Source organism: Leptinotarsa decemlineata, unplaced genomic scaffold (genome assembly GCF_025532065.1).
Source record: "Leptinotarsa decemlineata unplaced genomic scaffold, Ldec_3_MD MMD2_tig00026314_RagTag_RagTag, whole genome shotgun sequence".
NCBI lineage: Eukaryota > Metazoa > Arthropoda > Insecta > Coleoptera > Chrysomelidae > Leptinotarsa > Leptinotarsa decemlineata.
The window spans coordinates 10,191,331-10,203,913 of record NW_027412684.1 but is presented as its reverse complement, the minus strand read 5'-3'; the positions used below and the strand labels follow the sequence as shown (position 1 = coordinate 10,203,913).

The following is a 12,583-nucleotide window of genomic DNA, read 5'->3' as shown; positions in this document are numbered from 1 at the left end:
TAACGGATGCGTGATAGATTTTCATAGGGATATCTGTGTCGATTTAGATTTTATTCTTTTTCAGAAATTCTTCAGCAAGCGTTTCACTAACAGTATTTGTATAGAGAGTCTATAAAACAAAAGACTCGTAGATTATTTGTAGATTGTATCTACGGGCTTAATAATATATACCTGGTGATCTCAAAAGAAAAAAAAACAATACTTGTGTGAACAAATTATTGAATCCTACACCAATTTTGAGAAACTATCGTTTTGACTATAAATGTAGATTCAATTAATTGAATTTTGTATGTGTTGTATAAATCTTTATAAAATGATCAACCTAGTTGTCAAATGCAAAAAAGGTAGAAACTACCCAGAAGGTTGAAGAGAGATTCAGTTGCGTATTATATGGCCCATTATTATTACATTCAAAATTTGAAAAAGCCCTTTCACTACAAAACATATAGAGAAGAAAGGGCAAGATGATATAGTTAAGATGATATAGCTTGTTATACAAAAAAAAATTGAACTCGATAAAATTATTCAACAACACTCATACACTCTGTTATAATTGAAAGTTGTTGCATGCAAAAACATAACTTTTTTGGCAAATAATGATTGATGTAAACTCGGTAAATTTCCCGTTTTGTCCCATAGCCGAGGTTATGATGGGAAACGCTATGGGGGTAAAACGAGAACACATTTCAATCAGATAGACATCATTCACAAATATGTACCTCTTCGTCTTCCTCATCTACTCCGGCACATTGTGGGCATTTGGTGCCCAACCATGGCACACGCTGCAGATGACCCAATTTTCGGTTGACTCTGAGTATAAGTACTCACGATAGATGCAGAATCTTAATCCTTTTCTTGGGATGAACCATCTTCCGATTCATTTTCTTTTTCACGCCTTCTGGTTTGACGCTTCTTCTCAGCGTTTTTCTTGCCAGTCGTGGAGAAGGATCGGACCTTTTCTGTTGACCACACCAGCTGCTGACCACAATACAGTAACCATGGTCTTTTTTTTATGGTGTCCAACCATCATGGATGGTGTTCTGAATTCTGTTGTCGTAGAGGATTCACTTTTCATCACACGTGACGATCTGATACATAAAATGATCGTTTTAGTAGCGCAAAGAAGAACAAACATCAAAACGTGCCAATTTCTGTTGATTGCTCAAATCGTGAGGCTATATATGTGATCTCGCTGAGCCAAATACACGAAGCTCTTTTCCTGTTACGCCAGCTCATCTTGTTCTGCTGTAAAATCAGTTGTGAATCATCTCAAATGCTTTTTCCCGTTGTCATTATTGGAATCAGTGTCAGCATCAACAGTATCACAATCTTTTCTTACTCGGCGTTCTAAGTTCGACTTCTGAACTTCGTATGTAGCTGAAGCTGGAAGAAACCTAGGTTGTTAGTCAGAGCAGCACTTGTTGCTCTCCTCATGTCTTCGTCGTATTCGCTACGATATTTTTCGTTTAATAACAATTTTTTTGTGGAAAAAATAGTATCCTAATACTTTCATTTATGTTCAAATCCTTTCACATGTGATCTAAATTAGTTGAGTAAATGTAATAAAAGAGAAAACTAACGGACGTTTGTAAGTTCAAATAGCAAGTATGAAAGCACATAATAAACAAAAAAAAGCAAAAAACAAAGATATATTTGAATTTTGTTCGAGTGGAAGTCACAACAAAATATTTTGTCAGTACACAAAAAATGTTATTTCAACCACAAAGACGGGGCAAAACGGGGTATTATCCCATTATGCCCCGATCCACAAGTATTTAAATGAGTTGGAGCAATAGGGAATGTTCCTCAATTTGGGTTATTACAGCAAAAGCAAGTTTGAACAAAATAAAGTTGAGTTTAATTCATGCGTTTTTCAAATTCACTTCGAAAAGTATTCAAATTGATGTTTCAAATGTTGGGTTTTAATTTTTAAAGGGATTTGTTTCTAATTCACATATTGGCAACAGCGTCTATATCAAGTTGAAATAATTTATACGTACCTAGATATTCTACTTTAAAAAAGGAAAATTATCTTTATAAATCAACAATCAAGGCAAAATATAAATACCACCTCCACAAGCCACATAAACAACAGTTTTGTTTTGTTATTTATTTATATAGAGGAAAATAGGTTAGATGCACGAAATGTCATATGTCACAGAATGTCTTGGAATTCGGAACATAAGTAAACAGAACAGCACGCCTCTGAAATATGTCATCTTTGTTTGTCTCATACAGGTAACAGATTCATTGTCCTTTATTAGCTATAACCGATGTTGCCAAATGGTTAAATAGAAACGAAACCTTTTTAAATGTTGAATGCATTATTTCATTCCTCTTTTTTAACTATTTAAATAATTTTTTAAAGAAAAAGGTTGAAATGATAAGTTTGAAATGCGTTGTTTTAGAGCTCTTTTATGAAAACTACTTGATTTTCGTCAGGAGGACCATTCCTCTTTTTAATCTCTAACGTCTCTGTCAAAAAATCTTGTCGGAGTTCGAAGTTTTGTACTACAACAATAATAATTGAGCAATTTTCACAAACACATATTTTCATTCTAGACACGTTTAGGTAACACCGTTGCTTTATCGGTAGTGGTACTATCGGTGTTTCCTACAAGAAAAAAAAAGAAAAATGTAAATATTTTTTTTAAACTTATATCTAGTTATCAGATTTTCAAGAAATGTTTGAACTCTCTCATTGAAATGTATCATGGGCATAAAAATATTCTAGAGAGTGTTTCACAGGTGTTTGTATCGGGTTGTTTCAAAAGTGTGCTCGGGATTTTTTGAAGACGAAGAACGCCATTTTTGTCTGGTCCTGATTGGTGAAGGTTTTACCGGTGAGAAAGTTATCGAAGTCCTTGAAAAAATGGTAGTCGGTTTACGAGAAGTTTGAGTAGTATGGTCGGTGAGGCAGAACTTCCACGCTCAATTCGTTTAATTTTCGGACGGTGATTTGTGAAACGTGCGGACGGGCGTTGTCGTGGAGCAGGATCGGACCTCTTCTGTTGACCAGTGCCGGCTACTGCTGATAGAATTTTGGGTACTTCTCATCGATTTCCTCACAATATGACTCTGCTGTGATGGTTTGACCCGGTTGCAGTAAATTATAGTGAAACATACGAGCCACTGAACACCATACATTGACCACGGCCATTTTTGGGGAGTTTTTGCCTTTGTAAAGTGCCTGGATGGCTCATCAGTGTCCAACCACTATTCTGATGTCTCTTGTTGTCATAGAGGACCATTTTTCATCACGCGTGACAATGTGATAAAAAAAAAATCGTTTCAGTTGCACAGAAGCAAAGAAAAACAGACATCGAAACTTGTCGATCGTTCAAATCATTGGAGCTTTTTGACTTTTCCAATACATTTTGAACCATCAAAAGCCGCATGTGAGCTGACGCCCAGTTTTTTCGCCAACCCACGCACAGTCGATTACTCCGGGGCTCATCTTCGAGGCTAAAATCTCTGGAAATAAATGTCTATAATCATCGTCGAGTAGTGCGTTCACCAACACTGCCTGGTTTAAATTTTTGGGCTGTTTCAATGGACGATTCCAGTACCCCTATTCAGTGTTGCCACTATAAAATTTTCGGATCTAAATCGACTGACATTTTCTAGGCCTTTTTTGGAATAATTCAAAGTCGGAACAGATAGAATTTTCAATTTCATAGATTTCTGGATGTTCCCGGATATATGAATCGAAGTATTAAAGTTGATATGGACAAAAATATAAAATCCTAGGGAATTTTGAGTTTGTACGTTGTTTAATAGTGGTAATTTTTTCATTTCACCGTCACATGTCATTGTATTCAGTAGAACAGGATCGTTCTGATAGAAAAAGTCTATCCATCTTTGGAGTTCTGCAACTGAATGGTCTTCAATCAATAAATTGTATTTCAATAGGGCACCTGGAATATCCTCTGGTAATAATAATGGTATGGGAAACGATATCATACAACACCTACAGAATACACTATCAAAACGTAACTACTCTGCAAAAACAAACTGAACACTGAAATGCTATGTTTGTGACAACAGGTAAAATATATAGGTGAGAGGTTTCGAACAATTGAACAACCTAAAAAGTAAAATTCCCTAGGATTTTTTAATTTTGATCATATCAACTTTAATAATTCGATTCATATATCCGGGAACATTTAGGAATCTATAAAGTTACAAATTCTATCTGTTTCGACTTCGAATTAAAAAAAGCCTAGAAAATGTCAGTCGATTTACCTAGACCCAAAAATTTTATAGTGGCAACAATGAATAGTGGTACTGGAATCGTCCATTGGGTTCAATTTGATCAAAACCGCAATACGTGTTTCGCTATACATATAATAGCTTCTTCAAGCGTGTTTATTATAATGATTAAGTTTTACACAATGTAACAATTTGGAACATGATCTTCTACTTAATGACTAAATAATTTTACCAGACTCAAAGTATAAGCTAATTGAAAACTTAAACATTATATCATATACCAATTCCTTAAATGGACATGTAATAAACTAAATATCAATTTCCACATTAGAAAACAGATTCAACAGAGGGAAAGAACTCAATTCTATTTGGTCATCCAGCATATTTTCTGAATTCTCAGATCTATTATTTCCAATCAAGCCACAATAAACAATACTACGGAAGCGTAGAAGAGCCAAATAGATATTATTTGTTTATTTGATCCACCATAATTTAGACTTATAAGTCGAAATTTCGACTTTTATCTCGTAATTTCGACTTTTATCTCGTAATTTTGACTATCATCTCGTAATTTCGACTTTTATCTCGAAATTTGGACATTCTTTTCAAATCATTTCGACAGTGCTCCAATCTTCTCATAGTGGCATGTTTTTTACGAAGAAATATGACAGAAATCGATTTTATTGTATATTCGAAGCCTACTCATTTTCTGATTGAATCTTCGAGAACCAATCTGCTCCAGTTAATTTTTTTGCGTCATTAGATCTCTACGATTTTTCGGAACGCGAAGAGAAAACCCAAAATGAATATTGTATCTTTGGGAAATAAAGTTTTTGGCTTTATACTACTCCACCTTGATACAAAAAAAGGGGATGAGAGAATCTTCCAAAGAAAGGAAGGAAGTAATCAATTTGAAAATAAGTAACTCTATACATGGATGTGTAGATCATGCAAAGAAGTAACTTTCAGACACAAACTGAAAGAAAGTCCTCCTGAAACAGCTACTTTCATATAAACATTGAATTACACGAAAGAAAAAAATTATTTCGAAACAAATACTTCTATATGAAGACTGAATTATACAGAAGATACTTTTCTCTACTTAGTTTGTATTTCAAACATTCGTTGTGGAATAAAAATCAGATATCATTCACATGAGTTCTACTTTGAATGAATGGTAATAAATTGCACTTACATGGAACACTGTCACCCTCACTGGTATACACCGATGTTTCGCCTTAAGGCACTTGCCCTGAGGCTCTTCAGTACCAAATTGGATAATATTATAGAAAATGCACAATTGTTATCCAATTTGGTACTGAAGAGTCTTAGGGTAAGTGCTTTAAGGCGAAACATCGGTGTATACCAGTAGAACTCATGTGAATGATATCTGATTTATATTCCACAACGAATGTTTGAAATATAAACTAAGTAGAGAAAAGTATCTTCTGTATATCGCATACAATATACTTGTTCTCCCTGCTGGAGCGATAGCATTTCTTGTTTTCCGTATTCTATGAATATTCCATTCAAAACATATTTGATGAAGATCACTCTGAAATAAAAATTATAATTAAAAATTCATTAACAACAACTCATCTCTTACCTGTTCTAATGGTATGAAACAAAATTGAACTAGAGACTTGTCCGAAAATGATGCATCAAATAAATTGTCTTCTATTAGGGATTGAAATAAATTCATCCAGTATTGTGCATTATGTTTACGTAATATAGACCACCAAGATTATATCCTTTGATTGTGCATGCTTTTTCCATACAAAAAAACATGGTCGATTTGTTGATTCAGTAAATACTTCATGAAAGGCTTTTTGTATCCTCTCCATTACTTCATTTTCAGAGCCCATATCGGTTCGTAAAGTTCTGGAACATCCTCCTTTTAAGAAATATCCTCCAATTACCTTCAAAATCACAAATTTTTTCAAGTGTGAAGATGAGAAATAATAAATAGTGTTATAAAAGTTAATGAAATATCATTGACACGAGCATCTTCAAAAATGTATAGGTATTCAACTGAAATATTTGTTCTTGTTTCAACATCAGTTCGAAATTATTATTGTTGAAAGTATTGATTGATTCAGAGTTAATGATTTTTTCTAAATTTAGGGTCGCTTGAGGTTGATCCCACTTTCAACCACATATTTCCATTAAAATTTCAATCACACAACAACTTCACGAACCTCCTGTTAACATCACCTCGTAGTAAATTATAATGCACTCAAGGAACCATATTTCTACTTTTGAGTGAAATTATGACTTTCAAGTCGAAATTACGAGATGAAAGTCGAAATTACGAGGTAAAAGTCGAAATTACGAGATAAAAGTCGAAATTACGAAATAACAGTCGAAATTACGAAATAACAGTCGAAATTACGAAATAAAAGTCGAAATTACGAGATAAGTCGAAATTATGGTGGATCAAATAAACAAATAATTTTTGGCCCTTCTACGCTTCCGTACAATACAGCATTACAACACAAATAATAATTTAAGCAAATTTATAAACAAGAATACAGATAAAACTTCAGTGTCGGGTAGATCAGGAGTATATAGTTCCCTGTCGAATATAATCCAACGCCCTTCGTGGTATTAGCCAGGGGAGTAGTTGTTTTCTGATAGGCGTCAGACCATTAAACTTACTGTGTAGGTATATCGAGACTGGCTTGAACGTTTAATGTTCATTTTGCTTAAGATTTGTTTACTGCCAGACTTCAAGCATAGCTCACTGACTAATAATATATAGTTAACTTGAGGTTCTTGATCAAAACTTTATATTGTTCAAACGGGAAGAACCTTGTCACAAAGAACACATATAAACAATTGGTCAAGTTGGCAGCTCGTCACAGTTTAGCCACCGTACATAAGTGTTTTCTATACTGTGGTTTAGCCAACATTATTGATCAAAAAATGTACGCCACTCACGTTTCTTGTAATATTTAATTTGAGTATCTCTTGATTTGTTTTTAGGTCTCTCTTTGCTTTCGAGGATAATGATAAAAACCACTTTATCGCATACCTATTCCTCGATTATACAATTGATTTTCTCATATATAGCTTTGTTGATGAGTCATGAAATGAACAATTTTGAAATGGTTACAAAAACTATTGGAGATTACAATCGCCGCAAATGTTGAAAAAATGCATTCTCGGACCGATGTTTATGTGAACTTTTTTCATAAAATTAGTTTCTGAACATGCCCGCACATTTTTTCACCCCAATTAGAAAACGTTGTGCTAGAAGTAATTTGGAATTTCCAACTTTGAACTCAGAATTTAGACGTTTTTTTCATTATAAGCCAACCTGAACTCTCAACCTTAACATTATTCCAAGTTCAAATTTGAAATTTTCGAGATAAAAATCTTAGTTCAGAGTCGAAAATATAAAAAAAATAGTTTGACTCTCCTATGCTTCAGTACAACTGTTACAATAATTGAGAAAAACATCCAAAATGAAAAATCAGTTGTATATTGAAGTATCGAAAAAACATTTAAAACAAAAAATGAGTTGTAGATTGAAGTATGAGAAACATTTCAAAGCAGAAAATGAGGTGTAGATAGAAGTTGATATAATTTTGCCAAAGATTATGAATAGAGGAGGATATTGAAAGTGAAATAAGTTAAGTACATCAAGAAACACTCTATTATGAAATTTTCCCCGAAGAGTTGAGTGAAAATCTCACAATAAAGTGTTTCTTGAATACGTTATGTATATTGTGACTTCACGGCACAAAATACTTACGAGAAATCAAAAAGTTACCTTATGCGTCTATATTATTATTTATCATGTTTGGTAAAATATTTAACTGATTAACCTCAGTTGAGTAAAATAAAGTCAACATATATTTTAACTACGGAAGAAACACAGTCCATAGTCGGAATTGTTTTCTCTCAAATGTTTGAACCAGAACTCTCATGATTTTCTCTATAACTTGATATTTCTTGTATTTTTGTTGAAAAGTGTTGAGGTTTCTCGGTGGTTTCATTTACATTCCCCTGTGAATCCTTCAAGATACTTGAGAAACTTTTGGGTTTTTTGCTGTATATGACAGTTGTGAAACAAACGTAGATTTTTTTCATTTCCGTCTTCAATGAAATTGTGTGCACCACATAATAACAAGTACAACATTATGGATGAAATCATGAATCTCATGAAAGTGTTTTATTCTCATTGGCAAATCGGGTAATATTTCTCTCTGGTTCTCTCTAGGAATATTTCGAAGAGCTTAACAGTTCACACTTTCATATAGCATGCAGGTTCTTAACCTTATATGCCTTAACGTACATGCCGACATCACATTGAGAAGATCTTCTGTTCATGCATATTTTGATATACAATATCTAACTCTAAAATGTTCATGATATCAACAAAAAGTCAGACTTTTGGGTCAATCGTTATGCTCTTGTTAAGACCTCGACAAATGAGTTGTCGAATTACGAAGTAACTTATTGGTTGCATAATTTAACGGTCGTAATATAAACAATAAATTTTACCGCGCCGATTGGTAATGATATTATATATAGTCAATTACAGTGTTTCTTTCAAAATTATTTTGAATACCTATTTTTTATTTCATTGTTTAGATTTGAGCAGGAATTGAACTGTAGTGAATTGCCAATTTTTGAAAGTTTTCTCGATGAGAAGTGCACGATTTATAAGAGAGGGTCATAACCGCTGTGAGATTTCTGACTTCGTTCGAGAGCCCTAAATACGGGTGCCAAACTGCAACTGTCGCGAGACAGTTGCATCACTACTGCCCTCCAAACTTCTGATTAAAAAGATGAGTGGTGGCAGACAAAGATGCATAGAAATCCTGGTGTTTGAAAATACCCACAATATTGTTATCGTTGTTCTTATTTATTAGTGACAAAGAACTGTCAGTAAGCTTATCAGCCCAAGTTAGACAACCTTACCGTCTCTAGACACAGATAGACGTGTCAAATTTGAATTTACATAACATGACATATGCACGCAAATATGTCCCAAGACCCTATTCAGGCAATGACCGTAGTTGCCGATATCGAATAAAAATTCTAACTTTATGGAAAAATAATCAAGTAACTTTAAAATAATTTAAAGGAAAAAAATAGGTTTGATGGACTGCCATCCATCCTTTCCCTATATTATTTGTAAAGAGTATAAATGGAAAATTTATATTCATTATATATTTTAGATGAAGGAATACTACGAAGAGAAGTTATGAATTCAGATTAATTCGTGAACTACGCGGTACTTAGCAAATACTGTGCTGGTATCGTGCAAAAAGAATCTTCAATCCATTTTGAAAACGAAATGTTATAGTTTTGATTGTGTTTACCAGAAAGTAGACAGTTATAAAAATATGATTTGGCAACGTTGACAAAAAGTTATTTATTTATCTGACACATGACACAACACACCTATCAGCGATTAGCGGATTAGCGCTACTTTAGATTTTAGTTTTATGTGATTGATATGTACTGTTAAGAAATATTTGATACCATTTTTTATTTTTAATTTGCTCTCCAAAGGACTCAAGATGCGCTATTACTTAACTTACACAGCCTCAATATTGTTTTCTTCAGTTACTACAATATTTAGTAAGTTAAGAAGATTTCATAGTTAACTTATGTGCTTTCTGCAATCATGTGACTTGTTTATAATTTCCAATTTTTGTTTAAGTTCTTTATTATCTACTGACTGGCAAAGGGGAGCAAATCAGTCCAGCATGGTGAGTATAGAACAATTTGGTAGTCATTTTTAAAATTTTTATGTGTACCTCAGGAGATGAAACTGTGGGAAAAAAAGTGTACCTTAGGGAGGGGTACCATTTATTTTCAAGAATATCTTCCCATCGCAATTGTAGATAGTTTATATGTCAATGGTTCCTAGATTTTTCTTCTGAAGTCTCACCCAATTCTAGGTCATAAGTCGCAAGTCGTAAGAAATTGGAAACAGTTGGATCCTCAATTTTCAGTGTAACATTCATGCACCAGCCTAGATATTGTCTTATAGGCACTTACTCTAATGTACCAGTTGTAAGTTTTTCAGTAGCAACGACTCAAAACTGTTACACACAAGATGAGAGCTCAACATTGGCATAAAATCTCTAGAATCTCCCAAGAATCGACTTGAATACTATACAAGTAGAATATGAGTATTCTCTAGTGTTACTAATTAGTAAAAAAATTGTAACACAACCATCTAAATGCCCTCATAAGCAACAGTAACCCTTGGAAGTCTTCAGGAATATTGAAAGTAGATGAAAGTTCTATCTGCTAATATGCCATTGTAAGCATGAACTTCCCAATGTACCACATTGATTTCTCATATTCTTTGCTGATTTGAGTAATTAAATTATTACCTACACTATTTATTTTTACAGGTCTCATTGAAGTACAGTAAAATGATTAAAGTATTTTATAGGTCAACCTGAAGAAGGGTTTTTGGGAAATAAAATGTGTGTCAATATAGAAATATCAAATATCATTAGTCATTTTATAACATTGTTGAATGCTTGAAACAATTTGAAAATATTTTTCATTCGTATTATATGACGTGTAATATTTACCATTTTCAACTACATGAATTTGAACTCTTCTCATTTGCTGTAACAGTTTTATCAAATGAGTTTCAAATTACAATTGACAAGGTTTATATTGGTAGAATTCATGTTCTATAACATTTGTTATGACTCGAAACACGCATAGACAAATGTCCCCGTTGAAATTCAATGATTCAACATTTCATGACTTTTAAGGGTGATTTACTATTTGATTGGTGTATGAATCCATCTTTAATAATTTGATTTAGTTATTATTCTCTTGAATAACATTATTTTATTCTCACTAGGTTTCTACTCGGTGTTTCTCCATATATGTGGTCATCCTTTGGAATTGGTTTAGCTGTATCCCTATCTGTGCTTGGAGCTGCAATGTAAGTTTTTATTCATTTTCGAAGCATTATGAACATAGAAAAGACCATCATGCGTAGATCATGCACAGAAGTTTCTTTTTGATGCAAACTGGAAGAAAAAAGTCAATCAAAAATCACTTCTTTCAAATATATAAACATTGAATTTCATGGAAATCACTCATTCGGTTTGTAATCCATAACATCCATAATTAAATGAAACAGATATCGTACATAGTGTTTTATGTTTTTATTTAACCTCAATTTCAGAGGTATTCACACTACAGGAGTCAGCATAGTTGGCGCTGGTGTGAAAGCTCCAAGAATTAAAACTAAAAATTTGGTTTCAATCATTTTCTGTGAAGCAGTTGCCATTTATGGCTTGATCATGGCTATTGTCCTCTCCAGTAATTTCAAGGTATACACTTCATCATATTTATTCCCTTGAATTATTTTTTTGATGAGTTTACAGGAATTTGATGGTGCCCTGTTTGTCAAAGACGAGTCAGTCTTCTCATCTAACCATTACGGATCGCACGTAATTTTTGGATCCGGTTTGACAGTTGGATTCGTAAATTTATTCTGTGGAATTTGCGTTGGCATTGTTGGATCTGGTGCAGCAATTGCAGACGCCGCTAACGCTTCCCTATTTGTTCGAATCCTCATCATCGAAATTTTCGGAAGTGCTATTGGCTTGTTCGGGCTGATTGTGGGAGTTTTTCTGGTGAGTTTATTGATTTCTCAGGGTACTGGAAGTTTATTACAATCATCTGTTTTTTTTCAGTCCTCCAAGGCAAGTGGATAGATATCCTCAGTGAATATGTATCATAATATGTAGTCTTTGTATATACTTATATCAGTTGGTCTAAGAAACAATAACTTTTAAGGTTTACATATGTTTGAAATTCAAAGTTTGGAATATATTGATAGTTAAAAATTCTGATTCTCATTTGTGTAATTTGTATTTCACCGATGGTTCCACAGTACTACCTTGAATTTTGTTCAGGGTTCACTTTGTTTGTGTATTGATATGTTATTTTTCCTTTTCTCATGGTATGTATTGTGCTGGATGGGAATATTATTATGAAAAGATCATATATCCAATCAATTCTAGACATTTCGACACATTCACACAAATTATTCAAATAAATTACCGATAACAAAGTTTCGGTACATTATTTTTGTTCAAAATTTTGTTTCAAATTATTCTCACTGTAGGTGATTACACTTGAAAATCGTTCTGCTGAACTCACCATACACTGGTAAAATGTGTGATTATAGATATACACAACAAAAATAATATTGTTTGAGTTTCTGTCCAGAAATTTATCTAAATAAAACTTGTTACATTTTCATGGAAATATTCATTGAACATTTTTGTAACAAATGATACATAATTTCAGTAAGTCATCTTTTACAAGTTTAGGGACAGAATGGAAACTATAATTGAGACAACAAAAATAG

At 33.2% G+C, this 12,583-nt stretch overlaps 1 protein-coding gene across 1 annotated transcript; it reads left to right on the top strand.

Moving 5' to 3' along the window:
- Positions 1-9,619: 9,619 nt before the first annotated feature.
- Positions 9,620-12,056, top strand: Atp6v0b (ATPase, H+ transporting, lysosomal 21kDa, V0 subunit b). Its single transcript, XM_023169108.2, has 6 exons — positions 9,620-9,807; positions 9,890-9,938; positions 11,060-11,143; positions 11,390-11,537; positions 11,592-11,843; positions 11,904-12,056. The coding sequence occupies exons 1-6, from the start codon at positions 9,747-9,749 to the stop codon at positions 11,922-11,924; spliced, it is 615 nt and encodes a 204-aa protein (XP_023024876.1). The 5' UTR covers positions 9,620-9,746; the 3' UTR covers positions 11,925-12,056.
- The last annotated feature ends 527 nt before the right edge of the window (positions 12,057-12,583 follow it).

Bases quoted from the DNA above. Each gene is read 5' to 3' on its own strand.
- Atp6v0b (XM_023169108.2), top strand. From the start codon at position 9,747: ATGCGCTATTACTTAACTTACACAGCCTCAATATTGTTTTCTTCAGTT. The intron at 9,939-11,059 runs GTGAGTATAGAA...TATTCTCACTAG, and splicing joins GAGCAAATCAGTCCAGCATG to GTTTCTACTCGGTGTTTCTC. The intron at 11,144-11,389 runs GTAAGTTTTTAT...CCTCAATTTCAG, and splicing joins TCTGTGCTTGGAGCTGCAAT to AGGTATTCACACTACAGGAG.